Genomic DNA, 23067 nt, shown 5'->3' on the forward strand with positions numbered 1-23067 from the left:
TAATTTTTCATTTCATTTCATTTCATATATATGATTGATTGATTGATCATAGCAGTTTCTGCTGTGCTGCAACTGGACAGCATCGAGACACAGACCAACAAAGCAGTGTCATTATTTCCAATGCTGATACCTTGACCCGGTAATTTTAAACCTGTCTCAGCGCCACAAACAGCTACAGAAGAGGTCTGGGACTTAAACCCTTGTTACGAGCTCTCCAGAGTTAGGGATGGGGATACCGCAGGGCCCGAATCTGCAAATCAAGCTAATATCTCTGCACCTATATCCAGGGGAAAACAAGTGTACCCAGGAATAGCAGCTCCATTTCCACATGTTTCTTCCCTGTTCCAAGAAAGATATGGCCCGAATAAGCTATGTTGAGGTCATGGGTGGAGGTGGAATAGGCGAGAGCTGGTAAACAATGGGAACGGGCCGGATGATTGAGCAGCCAGCACAGCTCAAGGCTCGAGCAGCAGTTTTTGTGGGCCCAGGATTACTGGGCCAGCTATTTTTAGACCCACTAATCACAAGCCTGGAAACATGTTGTATCTTATATCTTCCTGCTGCTCAGCTTGATTGCCTGTGATGTGGAATTTTGGATGTATGGAATGTTAGTGTGTTGTGACTGTCAGTTGGGTGAGGGCTGAGCAGCAGGACAGCTGCTCCTGATGGGGTTATCATTTCATCTACTTAACTTAACATCTTAAATCAATAAAGTAATTTGTATAATCTATCTTCAAGAAACCATCTTCTTTTGGATTACTTCAAAACACTAGACAACCCGGAAAGGCCAGGAGTGGTATTCAATCTGGCGTAACACTCTGGGCCACTCTTATAAAGGCCTTGTTCTCTGAAAGCCAACAGTCAAAAAAGCAGGCGAGCATTTGGATAAACGAGTGAAACGTACATACTGGGTAAATGTTCCCTTTCACAAGATAGCATTTTTCAGGCTTCAACACCAGGTAATCCCCACGGAACGGAACAATTCGGGGTTCAGGGCTGCATCCGCTGATTTCCGACAGACGGTCCGAAAATAGCCCACCGCAGGTCACAACATACTGGCAGTGCACCTCTTCACCCTTGTGGAAGGAAAAAAAAACAGGTACAAAGAGAATATCATTCTCACAAGTGAAGCAAACATGCAAATACATGACCACGTTACACAGCTATTTGGAATGCATAGCAGGTTCTCGTTACATGTCAAATTATAATGGGGGAGGGGTAAAAGCAGTGCATGCTTTGAAGACTGATGTAGGCTGAGCCACACCTAAAGACTGTATCACGTGACAGTCGTCCTGTGTCAAGGTCTGTAACAAGTGACTTTTGTTCTAAACCATGGTTCTCCAAAGTTGGTCCTGCAGGGCCGGATCCATGCCAGATTTTTAAGATAACTTACAGATTTTTAAGTTAGGTACATTTATCTAATCGGGGATATGCTTAAAATCTGGCATGGATCCGACCCTCCAGGACTGACTTTGGAGAACCCTGATCTAAAGTGTAGATGCAGTATAGACACACACGTGAAGCAGTGTTGGCAAAAATAAGTTTTTTTATGTAAGGGACACTTTGCTGTGCATAAGTCTTGGTTGGTTTTTGGAGGCTAATGAAAGAGAGCAGAAAGTGTGATCACCCAAACTAGAATGGCCAGATTAGGCGTTAATTAAACAACAGGGGGTGGTGATGGACAGAGTTTCTGAATTAAGCAGAATACTCTCACCCAGTCAAGAGATCAGGGCAGGAAACAAGCTACCATCAGGATTCAAGCAAGCCGGGCCGAAGACGGCTGAAATGCCAGAAACCGGTCCCCGGTAGCTTGTTTCCTTCCCAGTGAAGGAATTGGCTTGGTAGTTTGGTTTGCCCTGTTCCCATGATGCACTGGGCCAGGGACAGACTAATTTGCATATAGCCAGGTTCTGTAGCTGGGATGGTGCAGTGAGCTAAAAAACGGTGTTGGATTAAGCCCTGATCTCTTGACTGGGTGAGAGTATTCTGCTTAATTCAGAAACTCTGTCCATCACCACCCCCTGTTGTTTAATTATTTTGTCCACCATAAGCGTGGAAGGGTATACTCAGACGTGAGTCCCTTGCTCATTGCACCATCAGGATTCAAGCAAGCCGGGCCGAAGACGGCTGAAATGCCAGAAACCGGTCCCCGGTAGCTTGTTTCCTTCCCAGTGAAAGAATTGGCTTGGTAGTTTGGTTTGCCCTGTTCCCATGATGCACTGTGCTAAGGGCCAGACTAATTTGCATATAGCCAGGTTCTGTAGCTGGGATGGTGCAGTGAGCTAAAAAACGGTGTTGGATTAAGCCCTGATCTCTTGACTGGGTGAGAGTATTCTGCTTAATTCAGAAACTCTGTCCATCATCACCCCCTGTTGTTTAATTATTCAGATTAGGCGTTAGGCAGTGCTTGCCGATACTCTCTCCCAGTAAATGTACTGCAGCAGTGCAGGGAAGTGCAGGTACTCTCTTTCAAATGAAAAAAGTGCAGGCACTCAGTACCGGACAGTACCAGCCTCATTAAAGCACTGGTGTTAGGTGGGACTTAAAAGTCATGTGTGATTATGGATCTATACCCTAGAACGATGTATGTTCGCCCCTATTTTATTTCTATGTCAAACTGTTTAAATTGTTTGAAAACACAATAATAAAAAAAAAGTACAACACAAAAAAAAGTTGTGTGTGGACTTCTCTAGGGTTACCAGATGACTCCTAGCCACTGAAACAACAAGCATTTGCAATGCAATACGTCTCGCATCAGGAAAGTTTGAGCTATTGGTATTGTAAAAGACAAATGTTTTATTTATGTGTTGGTTTTGAAAGTAGCGAAATTAATAGCTTTGTCATTTACAATGCCAATAGTTTTAACTTTCGCAAAAGTGACACCTATAGCCTTTGTAATGCAATATGTGTTGTATTTACGTGACTTAGATGTATTGATATTACAAATAACGATGGCTTTTAATTTTTTTAAAAATAATTAATCCTTTAAAAAAAGTTATTGTAATTTATAATGGCAATAGCTTAAACTTTTGTAAATAACTTTTGTGAAGATTATGTTCAGTGTATTTTATTGTGACGAAAATCCAAGAACAGAACTGAAATATTAACATCTTTTTGTGACATTTGTAATAAAGCTTGAAACATCGAGAGAACATATTTGAACTAGTTGTTGTTGAATGGTTGAACAGATTGATGCTGTGTGGCGCTGAGTGTTGTTGTGGTGGCGACGAGTGATGCTGTGGTGATACGATAGATAGAGGCGATAGATAGAGGGAGGGCAATAGATAGAGGGAGGGCAATAGATGGATAGAGTGAGGGCAATAGATAGTAAGAGTGAGGGCAAAAGATAGATGGAGTGAGGGAGATAGACAGAGTGAGGGCAATAGATAGAGTGAGGGCGATAGATAGATAGATAGATAGAGGGCGATAGATAGATATATAGAGGGCGATAGATATATAGAGGGCGATAGATAGACAGAGTGAGGGCGATAGAGTGAGGGCGATAGATCGATAGAGGGAGGGCAATAAATAGATAGAATGAGGGCAATAAATAGATAGAATGAGGGCAATAAATAGATAGAATGAGGGCAATAAATAGATAGAATGAGGGTAATAAATAGATAGAATGAGGGTAATAGATAGGTAGAGGGAGGGCGAAAGATAGATAGAGGGCGATAGATAGATAGAGGGCGATAGATAGATAGAGGGCGATAGATAGATAGAGGGCCATAGATAGATAGAGGGCCATAGATAGATAGATAGATAGATAGATAGAGGGCGATAGATAGATAGATAGATAGATAGATAGATAGATAGATAGATAGATAGATAGATAGATAGATAGATAGATAGATAGATAGATAGAGGGCCATAGATAGATTGAGGGAGATAGATAGATGGATAGATAGATAGATAGATAGATAGATAGATAGATAGAGTGAGGGCGATAGATAGATAGAGTGAGGGCAATAGATAGAGTGAGGGCGATGGATAGAGTGAGGGCGATGGATAGAGTGAGGGCGATGGATAGAGTGAGGGCGATGGATAGAGTGAGGGCGATGGATAGAGTGAGGGCGATGGATAGAATGAGGGCGATGGATAGAGTGAGTGCAATAGATAGATGGAGTGAGGGCGATAGATAGATGGAGTGAGGGCGATAGATAGATGGAGTGAGGGCGATAGATAGATGGAGTGAGGGCGATAGATAGATAGATAGCAATAGATAAAGTGAGGGCGATAGATAGATAGATAGATAGATAGATAGATAGAAGGAGATAGAGTGAGGGCTATAGAGTGAGGGTGATAGATAGATAGATAGATAGATAGATAGATAGATAGATAGATAGATAGATAGATAGATAGGAGGGAGATAGAGTGAGGGCAATAGATAGATAGAGGGCGATAGATAGATAGAGGGCGATAGATAGATAGATTTAGGGCCATAGAGGGATAGATAGAGGGCGATAGATAGATAGATAGAGGGCGATAGATAGATAGATAGATAGATAGATAGATAGATAGATAGATAGATAGATAGATAGATAGATAGATAGATAGATAGAGTGAGGGCGATAGATAGAGTGAGGGCGATAGATAGAGTGAGTGAGGGCAATAGAGAGTGAGGGCGATAGATAGATAGAGAGCGATAGATAGATATCGATAGATAGATAGATAGATAGATAGATAGATAGATAGATAGATAGATAGATAGATAGATAGATGGATAGATAGAGGGCGATAGAGTGAGATCACTAGATAGATAAGAGTGAGGGCGATAGATAGAGTGAGGGTGATAGATAGGTGAGGAGGGTGCACGGCAGGGGGGAGGGGGGAAATGGGAATAATGTACTAGGAGGCAAATATTTGGTTCAGTATTTAAAGATGTGGCTTAATGTCTGACTTACAAGCTGGGGAAGCAGGTTCGAGTCTGGTGGGAGACTTAAGCACCCTGTGATTTTGAGCAAATCCTTTAACCTGCTGTATAAAACTGCAACAACAAAAGAAGTCCACTCTGAACATGTGGTTGGGTGAGACACTGCTAAACCGAGATCCTAATATAAGAGGGCGCTGTCACTGCGAGGCTGCGTCTTCACTGTGCCTTACAGCATGGGTCGGTGTCACATGTCAAGATAAATGCCATCAGCCGTGACTTGGCCCTTCAGAGTCCACAGTATCATATTTACCGGGACATGCGCCTGGCTGCTGCCTTCTGTACCTGTTTTTCCAAGTAGGCAAGATACGCAGTGGCGTTATCGGAGCCCTCGCTGTGACACTAGGGGGCACAGCGACGCTGCCTGGCCGACTGTGGATATCATGGCGGGCTTCAGCAGCGCCCCTGGCACATCAGCCACTGTTTCAAGTCACTGTTAGCAGTGGCTCGGATTAGTTTTGATTAGCTAAAACATCCATCAAAAAGACAAATATACGTTTTCCTGAGATGACTCCTTGTAGAGAGAGTGAGGTGGCGAGAGAGAGAAATTATGGAGAATAAAGCATAAGAAAATGAAGAAGTGCAATAGGAGGAAAAGCTAGAGGTTGTTACGAAAGACAGGTAGGACGAAGCAGGAAGGAAGGATGTTCGGAATGCGAAACAAGGGAAATGAGAACATAGAGGTGTGGCCAAGGATGGGATTGTTTTACTACAGAAAAAGGTGCAAGGGATGAGGCAGGAATGTGAGAGTAGAAGCAGGGGAAAAGGGGTGAGAGAACAGAGGCAGCAGGGTTGCAGCAATAAAAAAAAGACGAGAAGAAGAAGGAATAGAAAAGCAAACATATAAGATGAGAGGCAAGGAATGAAGACAAGTGTGTCTACATCAAAAGAAGAGGGAGTGAAAGGAAGGAGGGAAAAGCTGGTATAAAGAAAGAAGCAGTGTTAGTCTGCTTTCTCGTCTCCACTGCTAATGTTACGGGCTTTTACGTAGTGCATTGATACCAACTGTAGACCCCATAGCGCTTACAGAATGTGGGGAGTCTGTCTGATCACAGCTATTGTGGTTTCAGTTAAGTTTCATTGTCGATCAGGTTAAAATGGGATTGTTCGATGTTTAGTTTGGTGAAGGTGTAGGACATGCACGTACCATAGGACTTTACCAATTGTATCACAAGGTTGTATATTTGTATTTTGCAAAACAGAAGTCATAGTGTTGTTGAAAGGCGACTTGTCAATTGCATATTTAGAGAGCTGTGATTTGTGTGTAGTTGTTGCTCTTTGTGATGAGTGGGCAGGTGTAGCTGGAGTGACAATTTCTAACTGGATGGCGTTAATTGTTTAGCTTGCCATACTCTATAAAATGTATCGTAAATTCAATGTATGCCACTGACAGAGAGAGTGTGGGTATCAGACTCTAAGAAAAAGACAGTGCAGACGGAGAGAGGAGGGTGAAAGGGGGATAGGGGGATAAAGTAAGAATCTGTAAGGGCACGAGTAGGGTAAAATCTGGCTGCAGGAATTCAGAGTTCACTTTTCTCTGCTGCTGGAAACTTTTCCCCTTTTCACTTTTTTTCGTACAAATTGCTTGAATACAAAGCTGTGAGATGGCATTTGGTCACTGTGGCAACTGCGGGGTTATGCATAGTTGAGCGTTTGCTCGACTGACAGTCGGTGTGATCTTGGGCAGGACAGCCTTCAGCGAGCAAAGCCAGAAACAGCGGGGGGCGGGGGAGCGGATTCCTTTGACATGTTTGAAGTCTGATGCCGGCTGCAAGCAAACCAGCATGAGTGCGGAGAGAGGCTCACAGGCTGCCAAATGGTGTGCGATGTGCACGCGCCCAGCACACATGCACTGTAGGTAATCCGCCTGGAAAAGCCTTTGGGTGCATTTCTGTAAGCCCCTTACATAAGTCTTGCAGACAATGCATGCGCGTTGGCTAAAACGAGACCGAAAAAGGCGTCCAAGCAAAGGTTTTTAGTAACAAACTTGTGCATTCTGGGAGTTGTATTGTGAGTTTAGATCAACTGAAATGAAATACGGAAACTGGAAAAATTGTGTCCCAGTGACATGAAGGCATCTGGTGTTTCTAGACGTGCCTGCAAACACACTGCTAATGCAAACATTGTAAAACTGAACATTTCCAAAAGACAAATCTGTCAGATTGTTTCCAGTGCACAATGCCTACATAAAAGAGGAGTACCCTAGAACAGTAAATCAAATATAAATATGTCTTGTAGTCGGTCTGGTATAGTATCGTACAGAACTACAGCAGAAACTAAAATCCAAATATCCTGAAAGAAATACTTCAAAAGCACCAAATATCCACTGGACAAATTCACAGATATCAATTGATATAAACACTGCACATTAAAGAGCGAGGCGAATCAGACCTCCCTTCAAATTATAGCAATGTTATCTGAAATTGATGCTGAAGGTGGTAAAGGGGTGCAAATCCATTTCAATTAAGTTGATCTGGACTTGTCCACTTAACTTAACTTGAAATCTTGACCATTTTGACGCTACAAACATAGCAGAGGACAGAAAAAACACAGAAAATGGTAGGAACAATCTGGAAAATATCAAGTACAGAAAATAAATTTACATCATACAATATTAAGTTACATCAACTATGGAAGGTATTTACAGCAGGCAAATCAACACTGTACTCAGTGTTTAATAACTTCATAAGTTAAACAAACATCAACTATGGAAGGTATTTACAGCAGGCAAATCAACACTGTACTCAGTGTTTAATAACTTCATAAGTTAAACAAAAGCAAAAACAAAAGAGAAGTAACCGTTGTCCCCGCATTGCGTGGAACAAAATCAATCCACTCTAAAAGTTCTTCACAGAAAACATATTTTACCTTACAGGCACATCAACAGCTGTCAGCCTAACCACTTTGAAAAACAAAACTCTCAAGGTCGAAAACTATTGTAGATTCAATTTATTTACAGAAATATTAAAGTTTATGCTTAATATTAACTGGACGAAAAGTAAAATGTTGAAAGGCCCCCACTATAGCCAAGCGATACCAGGAAACTGTGAAACGTTGTTCTCAATTCTCTGAACTGCGGCCCAGGCTTACGGATGCAGGGTATAAAATTGGACTTTTTAACAAGTCTACAATGAGTATTTGGAAAAACGATATATCTACATCCTTTTTCTCTCTTACAGACTGTTGTGAACGTATCTAGGACCCTAATTAAATATTCCCGGTTTATGCCCTTGTGTGGTTATAACAAATCATATCCTTATAAAAGCATAAGAATCATATCCATATTTAGTCATAGCCAATGCAGTCCAAATACCGCAAAGCTACTTCCCTAGACTCCTAGAAAGTACAACGCGTTCTTTAAACAAACCAAACCTCCAGCAGCCTGGGAATTCCCCCTGCTTTTGTTTTGATTTGTCCTAGAACTCCTGCGAGTCCTGAAAGAACTGCCAGTTCTTAGTGACGTCTTATGTCCAACCTTACGTCAAACTTGGCACCTTCCAGGTATAAATATACCAGCATTTGCCTTAAGCAACACACGGTGGTTTGGAGCAGAGTGGCTATCTACTTACCCAAAGCCCAGCTGAAACGAGTGCCGAAAGAAGCGTACCTCCCATTTGACGCACTGAGAAAGATGCTGTCTTTTCTCCTGCAGAGAAAATCCAGCTCCAGTGTTTCCAGTCACCCTTGCGGGTTACTGGGAGATCGAGTCCTGAGAACGAGATACAAACCAAGGTACGGAGCCGATTAGACCCTTAGAGAGAATTCTTGAATCAGATTCTTGGCAAAACGAACTTAAACTTAAGTGCAACTCCCTTACTCCTTCCCACGTACTAGGCTTAGGTTAGGTACACTGGGGTATGCGTAATCTAGAAGCACCAGTTGAGTATGTTTAGTCAAACTTTTATCTTTGTATGTATTGTATATATTTTATCCGTTTTAAGAATCATATGGCTCAGAAACCATATAAATGCTTTTACAGTATTATTTCAAAATACTCCTTTTACTGTATGCACTTTACTTTATGATAAGTATTGCAATTGTGGCAATTCACTTCTCTTGCATGAGAAAGAAGACTGCTCAATAAATAACAGTACAAAAGGGGGTGGTGATGGACGGAGCATCTGAATCAATCAAACACTCACACCCAGTCAAAAGATCTGGACCGAAAACAAGCTTCCGAGGACCGGTTTCTGGCATTCCAACCGTCTTCAGCCCGGCTTGCTTGAATCCAGTGGCAAAGTGAGCAAGGGACTCACGTCTGAGCATACCCTGCCACACTTATGGCGGCCAAAAGCAGTACAAAAGGGGGTGGTGATGGACGAGCATCTTAATCAATCAAACAAACACTCACACCCAGTCAAAAGATCTGGGTTTAATCCATCACCGTTCTTCAGCCCACTCTGCCACCCCAGTTCAGACATGGCTATATGCAAATCAGTCTGACCCTGTGCCTCATGGGAACAGTCCAGCCCAAACTGCCAAGCCAAGTCTTCCCTGGACCGGAAACAAGCTTCCGAGGACCGGTTTCTGGCATTCCAGCCGTCTTCAGCCCGGCGTGCTTGAATCCAGTGGCAAAGTGAGCAAGGGACTCACGTCTGAGCATACCCTGCCACACTTATGGCAGCCAAAAGCAATACAAAAGGGGGTGGTGATGGACAGAGCATCTGAATCAATCAAACACTCACACCCAGTCAAAAGATCTGGGTTTAATCCATCACCGTTCCTTAGCCCACTCTGCCACCACAGTTCAGACATGGCTAAATGCAAATCAGTCTGACCCTGTGCCTCATGGGAACAGTCCAGCCCGAACCGCCAAGCCATGTCTTCCCTGGACCGGAAACAAGCTTCCTAGGACTGGTTTCTGGCATTCCAGCCGTCTTCAGCCCGGCTTGCTTGAATCCAGTGGCAAAGTGAGCAAGGGACTCACGTCTGAGCATACCCTGCCACACTTATGGCGCCCAAAAGCAGTACAAAAGGGGGTGGTGATGGACGGAGCATCTGAATCAATCAAACACTCACACCCAGTCAAAAGATCTGAAAACGCCAGTCTCTCTATTTCTCTGCACTCTGGTGAAACTAAGCATGCACGATAGACTGAGTGAAATAGCTATCTATTGTTTTCACATGACTCTGGAGATATACTCCTTATTCTGGAGGGAGCAAAGTTGTCATGTTTATGCGGTTGTCAGAAACGAATTTCTTCTTGTCTAATCAGGGAAGTTAACTACTCCCTGTTCATTCGAGAAAGTTTCTAGTGACCTCTGAGCTAGCTGGCATACCTAATTAAGTCTAACATATTCATTAGAGACCTAGTCGACCTCAGTCCTACGTCTAAACTACTGGTTATATTATTCCAATGCGCAGAGCCTATTGGGAATATAGGAACTACACTACAAGACCTGATAAAATATCTCGACCATGAAGACCCTATCTCCATGGATACTCAGTCCTCAGGCGGTGCTGGTTAAAAAAACGGTTTCCTCACAGCATATTACATATTTTTGTTCATGCAGTGCATTCTGTCTTGTTTTGTGCCTTCGTCTCTACTTCTCCATTTAATATGTGGTCTTGTGCTACTACCTCCCTTTGTTCCTCCTGCTCTTCTTGTTTTTTTATGGGCTACTTTATGTTTCTTATTTTATGTTTATTTTCTCTTCTCTAACTTCTATCTTCATTTAATGATAACATTTTGCATTCCATGTCTAAAGGATGTACAAGCCATATTGTTTATGGGATGCAAAAACGGAGTTGCCATTTCTTTTTCAAGCAGATCTCGTGCACAATTGTCGAATCAATATAATTCAGATGATAGATTGTTTTTGTTTATGCCCAAATTAAATTTTGACAAACATATTCTTAATCTAGTTAACATCTATGCTCCCACACCTGATTACCCCTCCTTCTGGAAAATATTACTATGGCAATTGTCAAACTAGATGATACCCCTCAAATGAAGGGGGGAAGACATCAATATGATTCGAGATCCACTGGTCAGAACGTTCCTTTACTTTCAAATTTAGACCCAATAAATGTTTTCACCTGCCGAAGTTTTTTTTCCTCTACCACTGATTTAGTTGACTTTTGAAGACTAGCACATCCTACAGCTAAATTATTTACTTTTTATTCAAACACCCATTCTCATTTTTCTAGGATTGACTAGCTTCTGACTTCTTGGCATTTATGTAATATGATTATACTTCAACCATTGAGCCTATTACAATTACTGACCATGCTTTAATCTCCTTTTCCCTGATACTAGGTGAAAATTGTTTTCCTGAACTTGGTGGAGAATGAATTCTGGCATTATTTTAAATCCTGCTAATTCCGCTAAACTTTCAACTGCCATCAGCGACTACTTTTTACACAATAACCTTGATGACACCTCTAAAATTATTAACTGGGATGCATTTAAGGCATTAATACAAGGTGTCACAATATCCTTATGGCTCAAAATAAAATCTTTCATACTAACGGCTCTATACTAGAACACAATTGGCTGATTTAGAAAAATGTTTTACCTCTTCATGAGATGATCAATACAAAACTAAACTTTAAAAATTACGATATGAATATAATACTCTACCAACTCAAAGGGCACGTTTGCTAGTCTCCAAATAAAAATCAAATTACCACTCTAATAAATCTGGACGTCTCTTATTTCTAACAAATTAAAAAAGATAAGAATCAAATATAAGCTATTGAGAAACCCGATGGTACTTCATAACTTAAAACAGAAGAGATGGCAATATAATTGGTATTCTTCTCCTCTCCCCTTTATAACAAGTCTGCGGATAACCCTAATATTAATGATTCTTTTCTACAAGGTTGCCATTTACCTCGGATTTCTACCAGTGATAGGACTAAACTAGAAATTCCAATTGATATTCAAGAAATCCATTTAGAAATCAAGACACTGAGCTCTAACAAAGCTTCCGGCCCAGCTAGCATCCTCACAACATTTTAGAAATGTTTTCAAACTCAACTCTCTTCTATTCTCTTTTCATTATTTACTGAATTCCAGATAACCTCTACAGTAGATGGCTCTTTGAAAAATGCAGTTATTATTGTTCTTCTGAAACCAGACAAGAATCCCACTTTAGTCTCCAGTTATCGTCCAATGTCTCTCATTAACTAGGATTGAAAGATTTACGTCAAATGATAGCAAACAGATTAACAGTAATACGTTTTTGTCTTCTATTAAAGCTATAATTGAAAATAATTGTTCCAAGATGCTTACCAATAGTGAAGAAAATCTTGATAAATGGTCAACTCTTCACTTGTATTGGTGGGGGCTTACTGACGTGATTAAAATGCTTATTACTCCACAAATTCTTTATACAATATCTATGTTTCCAATTTGTTTTCCATCCACTTTCTCTAATAAAGTATACACATTTTTTAATACGTTTATCTGGAATAACCTGTAGGCCTTGGTATGAAATTCTTGCAAGTCCCTAAGAAAGACGGTGGTGTTGGATTATTGGATTGTAATAAATATCATATGTCCTTCCACAATGTCCAAAGTTGGTAATTGTTTCAAGTTATTGAGCCCATCTATGCTCCTAAATAGCTTTTATTTGAACACAATATTTCAAAACCCTTTCCTTTACCTGCTTTTTTAAACTTGGTAGACACTAGGATCGGTACATTTTCACCCATAGTACAGCCATTAAACTTGCACTACAAACTTTTGAGGTCAAATTTAATATCAATATTAGATCGTCTAAAAAAGTTTCACAAATCCCAACCTAAAACTCAATAAGCATATCTGTTTTTGAAATTCACAGATTAAAGCAGGTATTTTTTATATTAGTGATATCTTTTAGTTAATACTTTAAATAGAAATGGTTATGCAATTCAATCCTAAATGCTTATATCAATTGACTAATATGGAAAATAAGCCAGTATGCAGTTCCTAAGTGTGTGGGAGTGTTCCGGTCTGTTGAGAAGTGCCCTCACACACCCCAGCAGATGTCTTGCTTCATCATTGGGCCTGCTACTCGTCCGGCCGGCTCTGCAATGCCCGACGGGCACCCGTGAAGGGGCTCTTTAGCGGAGGTCTTTTATCGATGAAACCGATGTGTGTGTGGGGATTTGTGGACAGGGTAGTGACGAGAGTGTGCAGTGTAATTTAAAATAGGTCTAGGGCCGCTCTTTTCAATAGTTTCATTCCTAGGGTGCATTAGCTTAACTAAAAACTAAAAGCCCCGTCTGGAAATAATGGTCCTACAGGGTCTGTGTGGTGAAAGAGGTCGACATGTTTCTTGCCTAAAGTAGCCCCTAACGGGTCTTGTGGCAATTCATCAGGATCATGATATATAAGAGAAGTTAATCTAAACTCTTGCACTACCGCCAGGCTGGTTCTTGCTGTTGTATGAAGGGGTAGTAACCAGTCTTGCTGTTGAGCACCAGGTCCAATGGCAAAGTGTGCAGAGACCCCTGTGTGCAGAGACCCCTGTGTGCTGAGGTCTGAAATGACGGGGTGTGTCAGCAGAGCACTTTGTTTCTCGTATGTAGGGTGGCGCAGCAACTTGCTGTGATCCTGCCCTCACTCTGGTCCCTGTGACCGTGTATTTCAATTCACTACCATCTGCACAGATATCGAATATGGAATTCTGTATCAGCCATTTGCAGTGAGTCAGCACACATAGCTTCCAAAGTATATAAAAACCTCACCACTATTTCAACTTCATTTGCTAATTTAGCTCACAAATTGTCTTAGTTAATCATTCTTCTATTATACAATGGAAATCTATTCGGTTGTGTAATGTTGCTCATTCTCTCCCGGCCACTGTTATACACACTAATGAATACCTTTTATAAGAATGTTTTTGGTCGTCAGTTAAAATGTTTAATGTGAAACCAATTAACACCAAATTGATGGCACTGTAAAACTAATATAGTGTGTTTACAACATGTACTATATGAGTGTCCTACTATTTTTAATTTCTGAACAGAAGTATGGAATATTATTTTACAGATTGCCAACTTCAAGTTCCTTTTCCTTTATCAATTAATGTACTTATATATAAATCTCATGCTTTTAAACACTTACTAGCTACTCATGACTGTAAACTTTTTGATATATATATATATATATATATATATATACTGCTATTCAATCAATCACTTCAAATTGGAAAGATGTAAGTTTATTATCTGTAATGCTTAGTGTGACTGGATGTCTCTTGTCAGACCTAATGACTATTCTTTATTAAATACCAGTAAGCATTCTTTTATGCCCGTCTCTAACATGTGGTATACTCTAGACTCCTATATTAGCATCTTTAATGTTTTATAATGCTTATAATATTGTGTGCTTCTATGTATTATAGTAGCCCTTATTTGTTTTTATTTCGGCTATTATTCATCATTACTATACAAATATGATTTTGTAAGTCATGCTTATCATATTTATTAACTACTTCTCTGGATTTTAATCTTTACAGTTACAGTACTAGGTTTTGTATGTTCTTCATTATTTGTCCTGATAAAAGTCAAGAAAAGAATAGAGGAAAAAAAATCTCTACTCGGAAAGCAGATTCACTAACTTGAAGTCTACCATTTGATAATGCACCAACCAACAGCTTGTTTGCAATACTTAATTTATATTAAAACAAATTTTTAAAGTGTCAGGGCACTCATCAGGAGCTTGCTGCAACTTGTACTATCCATTGCCCCTGCCAGTGTGGCCAATGACAATACCAAAACAACTGCAAACCATCACACTCCCACAAGTGTGATAATGCAGATATTTTTCAGGCCCCTCCCCAAAAGCTATACGAATGTGGCATACTGTCATAAGTGCCGGTGTTGACAATTAAGTGCCAGTGACAAGCACCGGAAAACACCGGCACCCTATAACAAGCATTTGCAATGCAATAGGTCTCGCATTTCAGTGAGTTTGAGCTGTTGGCATTGTAAATGACAATGCCTTATTTACGTTTTGGGTTTTAAAACAAAAATAAAAGGCATGGTTATTACCACACCTCACCATCAGGACAAATAACAAAAGGGTCCCATGACCACGCTTTCAAGAGGCAATGGCATTGATCCTGCATCTTCAATGCTCCCAAGAATTCGAAGGGTTCTGCTGGGGGCAGACGGGTCCGCCGAAACACAGAATTCTTCGGGTCCACATTCTACCCTGACTTACATGATGACACCAGCAGTGTGAGAGGCATCACACTTGGCCTGAGAACAGCGGTTTAGGGCAGCTACACTTATCGGTGGATGCAGTGGAGAGTGATGGCGATGTGAGCTCCCCACCAGGGTCTCTTTGTTAGCAAGCAAATGGTCATGGTGTGGAAGCCTCCACTACGAGAGAAGGTGAATACTATTTGGGGCAGCAAAGATAAAGTATTGGGTCCTGCGACATAAATAACTCTTGAGTTTGGGACAACAATGCACCCATCTAAGACCATAGTCAAGCGCTGGGAGTGGAGTGAAGGAAAGGCCTGCAGAGCAGACCATAACTAGGGAGGATCCTGAGACATCCTGGGAGCTTGGAGACTTTCCCCCCAAACTTGTGTGCTTGCCTGCTGGAGCTGTGTGGTGTCAGTCACTGTACAGTGAAGAGACTGCCCTTTCTGGAACAGGTCCCAGTCGTGGTGGGGAGCAGAGACGACTTACAAGATTCTGAGTGAAACAAGGTGTGATGGAGGAGCCCCCCCAGATCCAGAAAGAACCCATTGAAGACCACTGGAGAAGGGTTTGAAGGAAGACGCCTTCCTGTTCAGGGACATTAAAATAGGTAGAAAAAGAGGTCACCACATTTCTAATTCTAAAAGAAGGCCAAAGAGGGGAGATATAGAGAAATGTGTGCAGGTCACAGGCATTCAACAGACTAATAGCAGCTGAGTGGAAATGGCAGGAAGAGATCTTGGTCTCCTTACAAAGGAGGATCTAAGAGCATGCTTGGCTGAGTTAACACCAATGTCCCATGGTTTGGCTGTACCAAGATTAGACTTGGAGAGGGTCATGGCGGACTTCTGGTCTGACTAGCAATCACTTAATCATATGATGGAGCCTGCAGAAGCCAACTAGAAGCAAGCACCTCAGAACAGCTTATGTACACCTCCATTGTCTATCATGAGTCACAAGCAAACGTTCTAATGGACTAATGTAAAGACCCAGAAAACAGGTCTTGGAGAGGGAATACTGGCCTCTAGACTGTGAGAAAGGTGCAGAGAGAGAGAGAGAGAGAGAGAGAGAGAGAGAGAGAGAGAGAGAGAGAGAGAGAGAGTCCATATTTACCAATGCTTTACCAAAATATTTAATGGTGTGCTGAAAGCAGAGCTTGACATGTAGTATAGTGAGGAACCACAGAGAAGCAGGATGCTCTGAAGACCCACATGTGAACAGCCACGGACACTGAATGCAAGAGCGGTGGGGCCAGGCGAGGGGTGATTTTGAGAGAAGACCATGGGGGAACCCTAAATAAATAATTAATTTTCCCTTGTGGTCGTCTCTTGAAATCCCCCCTCACCTGGCTCAACCGCCCCAACGCTCTTACCTGCAGCGGACGCACCTGCATGCGAGACCAAGGAATTGTGGCAAAACTATAAGACTATAAGTATAAGAAGAAAAATGATTTTGCAGATTAAATAGATGGACTACTTTCCATATGGGCACAGATGAATATCGTTCTTCGTATATCGCTTGACCTCTCAGTAGCGAGCTTACAACACAGGTGAGAGTTGTGACCAGTAATTCAGAAACTGAACAAGACCAAATCCAGTCCATATGGATTTTCCCAATGGGATGTTTGGGGAGGGATTAAGGGGTTGAGCGCAATGTTTAGGTTATGAATATCTTGTTCTTTTCTAGCTTGCAAATCGTAATAAAGAAACTACCAAAAAGAGACATTCTTCAATTGCATGTACATCTGCTTATAAAGTAAAACGACACTGTTAAAATCGTATTCAGTGCAACATAAATTCACACAGAAATACTAACTGAAACGTAGTGTGTTTACTGACAACCACAACATTCTCCAGTCACTTATTTCCAATTTTATGCAGCAAGATATAACATGATCTACTTTGAAAACATGGATTTAAATTATGTTATTCCATTGTTGCAATATGAAAGGCCATACAACAGTGTGAAGGTGAAATTTGGCTCATTTACCTTCCAGGCAGTTTTTTCTTGTCTGGAGACAGATGGACACAGAACCTGCAGCAGTCATATTTCAGAGCAGTTGGAAAAGCAACATGTTCTGTGAAATGGCACTGCGGGAGGTTGACAAGGGATCTATATAGAAGCAGGAGGAGGGAAGGAGGGGGGGACACGGAAGAGGTACTGAGCAGCATAAGGAAGAAATACATGAACCAAAGTCTTGATCTAATATTGAAAGGCCGTAGAAAAAAGTCTACTATGTCACCACACTGATCTTGTTTGCAGCTAGCACTCTTCATGCATCTGAAATTGAAGTCGTGGAGGATAGGTGCTTAGCAAGAACGAAATGTCAACAATGGGAACTGCTTCAAGGAACTAGTTCATGCTTATCTATCTTATTGTTGTGTAGTTCCTATAAATCTATATAGAATCTGTGCGTTTAGACAACATACACTATAGGATTGGTGTCAGACTGATTCTAGACACCCCTACCAGGTATGTTAGCCTGTATACCAGCTAGATCACAGTGCCACTAGAAACCCCTCTTACCAAGTAGAGAATAGTTCTTGGCAACTATCAAACATGACATCCCTGATCCCTCAAGATCGTGGAAACAGTGCACTACTTTTCGTTCAGCCACTCATGCTCACTTTGTCTCCCAGAGACACACCGATTAAACAGTGGGGACGTTTTTCAATAAGCATTTATTGAACCAGCGTCATTCTAGTGTAAAATAGGTGTGCTCAAACAACCACTAGACAGTAACAGATAGAAATGATTATAAGCACTAACAGAGTAAAAGGATGGTAGATTTCTACCATCGGGGCTAAAACAATGAATACCGGCAAGTATATAAAATACATGACAGTAAAATGCGTACTCCTACGATGCGACCCTAACTAGATAAGCCCAAGTGTCCTTAGCATGTATGTGGGTGTAAAAGCCAAGCATCCCTCTAGGATAAAGTCAACCCCATTACCTGAAGTAAGAGAGTGTGGGACCCCGTCTTGGTCTCGAGATGGACACCCCGCAAGGGATGTCAGATCAGTGCGAGCTTGAGTGTCTTCGTGCAGGAACCTCAGTGTCTCACGTCAGTGTGTCGGCATGGAATTCCTTTTCTCCTCGGACTACTTCAGCAAGATATGGTGTATATATACTCAAAGTGGTAACTCCTGGGGATATACCTTGCTGTATCATGTCGGACTAGGATGACGGAAGGAATGGCCCTTATACATAGTTATTATGCAGAAGATGGTGGCCCTGCTATACTGCTGTGATTCCAAGAATCCTCATGCATAATGAATGAGGCTTAAGCTTTTCTGAGAAAACCCCATGTCATCTTTAGGCATTACCGTAACTAGGTAAAAGGTCAGTACTAAGAACCATCATGCAGTGTAATATCAGGTGAATGCAGGTGAAAGGTGCATTCATTACATGAGCTGATAGTGGAGTACCTATATGGAACATAACATTATGTCTCCGCTTGCAGTCCGCAGTGCATTCCAACCCCAACCTACATTTTTGCTTAAAGTCTCACCAACTTAGTGCTGAAATGAGCCGATCATCATCTACTTTCATAAGGAGGAACAGGAAGTCTCCTTCCTTTAATCTCACGACGACACACGTGTAGTATTATTCATCTAATGGTGGACTGCTGCACCAAGCACTCATGGAGCAAAGTCCGCCGGGCCTATCCAGGCATATCATCCATGTTTGTTTAAACCTTCTCTAGGGAACAATACCGGACTTCGAAGAGAATAGCGATGTCCTTCAGAATGTGGTTCTCTATACTTTGTACTGCATTAGGTCTCCAACTATTTACGAGAAGAAATTCGAACTGCACAAAGGTATTTCTCAAAGTTAGAATTCCTGCGACCCGGCCAATAAATATGCATACTTAGGATAAAGACATGGTTTTAGAGAAAATATAAATTGTTATGAAAGGTTCACATTTTTATTTCACGAACATAATTCTGGAGAATAGGAAGACAGATTACACAATGTAATTTATAGTAAAGAGACTTCAATAGATTACATATAATTTATGTATTGAGGAATAAAAGCATTTGTACAGAAAATGATCTGTAGAGCAAACAAACAGCTGACAAATACAGTACTGGCTGAGTGGGTGGGCAACCGTTGAGATGTTGAAGGTACTAGGGATGATTAGTGATAATAGACAAGTTAGTACATACATTAATGATACATATAGTGGAGAAGTGTGGCTCAGGGGTTAGAGGTGGCAGACCCGGAAGCTGAGATCGGCCCTGGACCAGGGGTTCAATTCCCCGCCTCGGCGGGGTCTTGGGCTCAAAAAAAATTCCACGGACTTGATAATTCTCGCTCCGGTGCCTTCTCGACTCACGGGTTCACACTCTGCGACTCTGGGCAATAGCTTGCTTAATCTCCACAACGGCCTCTCGCGGCGGGATGCCTGGCTTTCACCTTGTGGATACCCTGCCGGGGCTATCTCACAGGGGAATACCAGGACGGGTTCCCTAAGCAAGCGCCGGGAAACCCACTGCGGGTAGCTGTGCGCTATATAAGCTCAAATACATTTACATTTACATTTACATATAGTATATTATACAATGGGTGGAAGAATTGTAAGCTTGTGTATTGGGGACAAAAGAGGGCAGGGCACAACGGTGTTTGGAGGGTACAATTGTGAGCCAGTATTGAAAGAGTTAATGTGGCAAATACACTGTTTTGGGTAGGTAAGGGGGCTCTAGTCCACGGACAGATTTAAGCATCAAGATAAGAAAATTGTACTGAGCTTTGCTGCTGGACAACATTCAGCAAGTCCACAGTAGAAAGGAATGAGTGGTAGATGGTATTGAAATCCTTTCTTACCTGTGTTCCAAATTCTGCTTCTTTCTCTGTATTGCTTTGTACATCATTCCAAATTCTATTTCAGTTTCTCCTAGCTTTCTGTTAATCTACAACATGCGTGTGCTCCTGCATTAAAGCGTTTACTGCATCATCCCGTACGATGTTGTCATTTCATATTTGGTGACTAATTCTGATAATTGCATTCGGGGTGCCTAGAAGCAGCAGTGGCAGCAAAGGCGCGGTGGGGAGGGGAGTTTTGGGAGAGAAGTCGGGTAAAAAAAAAAAGAAAAAAGAAAGGAAAAAACACTTCCCATCCGTCCGGCCGGCCCTGCCTCTCCTATGACCCGTCCCATCCTCTTCCTGGCTTCTTGTGGGAAACAGGAAGCACCAAGGCTTCCATTTTACCCGTAGCCAATCACAACGCTGCAATGCAGTGTTATGATTGGTCTGCGTGCAGTGACACAGCCCTCAGCCAGGAGCTGGAGGGGTGGGCATGTTCTCTATGCAGGCTGTAACGCAGCCTGCATGGAGAACAGAGAAAGTGCGCATGACTTTTTGGGCGGCCTGAGTGGGCCGACCAAACAGTCATTGCGCACTTACGAATGCTCTACCACTCCTCCCCTGCTCTGTAGCCCCGCCCCCTCATGCACGCTACCGCAGGACGACAAATAAAATAATAACATCATGTTATTATTATTAAATTTTTCCTATCGTTTGCTGTTTCCTGGCAGTGGGGTGCTATTTGCTTTGTGTTGGTGCAGTGTTTTATCTTCTTGCCAGATCTGTTCTCCTCTCACTGTGGTTCAGTATTGTTGGTGGTGAAAAGTGTGTTTAAGAAGCTGCCCTTTACAGAAGCCAGCCGGAGAATCCCTACTGAGTAGCCTAGAGGAGTGAACTGAAAGGCTCTTCGCAGGCAATAGAAGCCCTGGCAGGTGAAATTTGATGTCCTTGTTGCATTCTAATTACATTAAAGTGTTAAGTTCACGCAGAGGGAAGCCCTACTGCCTGTAGAAAATGTGTGATGCCTATCGTCAACACTTATTGGCACACACAGCGTTACTGGATTTGTCTTCTAGCATTCCCATGAAATCCTTGTTGTGGTTTCAGTTGGAGGCAAGCCCAACTACCTATGAAAACATGGGTTACTGAACCATGCAGTGGATACCAAACATCAAGACCGACTGGAACACAAAGCGTAAATTGATTTGTCTCCCTGTGTTCCAATGAAATCATTGCTATGGTTTCAGTTGGAGACAAGCCCAACAAGCATCATGCTGCAGTTGCAGTGGCCATATTTTTGTGAGCAATGAAACTGTTTTGTAATTTCTGACAACTCTACCTGCACTATTTCAACATATTCGTGCAGTGGACATTTTGCAGACTGAATGGTAACAGGCACACCTTGGAATTTTTTAAAAACAAGCATTGGCATAGCCAATAGGTCTCCCTTTTGGGACCTTATAAGTGTTTAGTTATCCAGCAAAATATCCTTGGTGCAACAACATCAAGTGTTGCATGGCTAAACACTTATAAGGTCCCAAGGGCGAGACCTATTGGCTATGTCAATGCTTGTCGCATTTTTCAGCTGCTGAATGGATAAAAGAAAGTGAAGGAGGAGTGGCATGTGCATCCCCTTTAAGTGCACAGACTGATAGCGGAGGTCATTGAAATGGTGTGTTATCTTCGCTGGAGATACCCCGCACATTGAGCACAGGGAAGAGATGTGAAGAGTAGGAAAGACACTCCTGACTCAGATTAAAAAATAATAATAATAATTAGATTGTGTAATAAAGTGTGTTACTCTGCACCTGACAAAGCCCACGTGCCGTAGAGGTGATTAGTTTTCAGGGCATGCTATGGGGATATTTTATTTTATTTTTATTTTAAGATTTTTATGTAGCGCTGGCTAGATCTGGAGGTATCAGAGCGCTTTACATGAGGTTCCACAATGTTACAAGGTTACATTTGTTGCAAGAAAACATTTAAAGAGAATAGAAGATGAGAATAAATGAGTGTAGAAGGGTAGGGGAGTAAGGTAGATGGGTAGGAGGGAGATACGGCAGAGAGACGAAGGAAAGTCTGTCCAAATTCCGGCTGGGTTGACCTACAGACCCCTACAGACCCTACTCATTCAGAATAAGGAGCAAATTCTATGTACACATGGGACACCAGTCAATCAGTGACTGGAGGGAAGATGGGTTACGAGAGCTGAGGTGGACTTTTACTTTGTCATGATGCTGTGTTCCTTTAAGAAGTGTCTCTTCAACGTGCTCCTAAACTGCAGCAAGGCTGGGCGGGCGGGGTCTGATGGATATCTAAATGCGCAGGGCCGGACTGGGAACTGAAAGCAGCCCTGGCAAATTTTGTCAGACCAGCCCCCATCAGGCACGTAGCAAGCCAGTCCCCGTCCGATGCATAGCGAGCAAGCGCAGCGAGCGAGCCCGACGATCACTAGGGGGATTTGGGGGGGATCTCCCCCCATGAAATTTTTGTAAAACGACAGACCAAAATGGTGAATTTTACAGCACGTTTTCATCACATATTCAAATTGTATCACCCTTCAAAGCACAGTAAAGAGTAGATGATGACCTTAAACAACATCAGGTTACCCACCCAGTCATATGTACCCATAGGCATTCTTTCAGAGAGCACCAAAAATAGACACAAGTAGTGAATCAGAGAGAACAAAGTAAAAGTGAGACCAGCCCCCACATGGTGTGTAGCGAGCAAGTGCCTTGAGCAACCACTAGGGGGGAGGGAGAATAGAGATAGAGAGAGGGGATAAAGAGAGGGAAGAAAGAGAGGGGAGAGAGGCAGAGGGAGAGAGAGGGGGTGAGAAATACTGGGATAGAAAAGGGAGAGAGGGAGAGAGACAGAGGGAGAGAGAGGGGGTGAGAAATACAGGGATAGAAAAGGGAGAGAGGGAAGAGAGGGGAGAGAGGCAGAGGCAGAGGGAAGAAAGAGAGGGGAGAGAGGCAGAGGGAAGAGAGAGGGGAGAGAGGCAGAGGGAGAGGCAGAGGGAAGAAAGAGGGGAGAGAGGCAGAGGGAAGAAAGAGAGGGGAGAGGCAGAGGGAAAAAAGAGAGGGGAGAGAGGCAGATGGAAGAAAGAGAGGGGGGAGAGGCAGAGGGAAGAAAGAGAGGGGAGAGAGGCAGAGGGAGAGGGAGAGGCAGAGTGAAGAAAGAGG

The 23067-nt window shown here is 42.3% G+C and overlaps 1 protein-coding gene across 1 annotated transcript in view; it reads right to left on the bottom strand.

Annotated features, from left to right (window-relative positions):
- Nucleotides 1-760: 760 nt before the first annotated feature.
- The window catches only part of L2HGDH (L-2-hydroxyglutarate dehydrogenase), a 173644-nt gene continuing 151337 nt past the window's right edge, over nt 761-23067 (bottom strand). The window contains exon 7 of the mRNA XM_086936602.1: nt 761-1076. Coding sequence (XP_086792728.1) covers nt 801-1076 — 276 coding nt within the window. The 3' untranslated portion in view covers nt 761-800. The remainder of the gene's footprint in view (nt 1077-23067) is intronic.

Source organism: Lissotriton vulgaris, chromosome 9 (assembly GCF_964263255.1).
Source record: "Lissotriton vulgaris chromosome 9, aLisVul1.2, whole genome shotgun sequence".
NCBI classification, from domain to species: Eukaryota; Metazoa; Chordata; class Amphibia; order Caudata; family Salamandridae; genus Lissotriton; species Lissotriton vulgaris.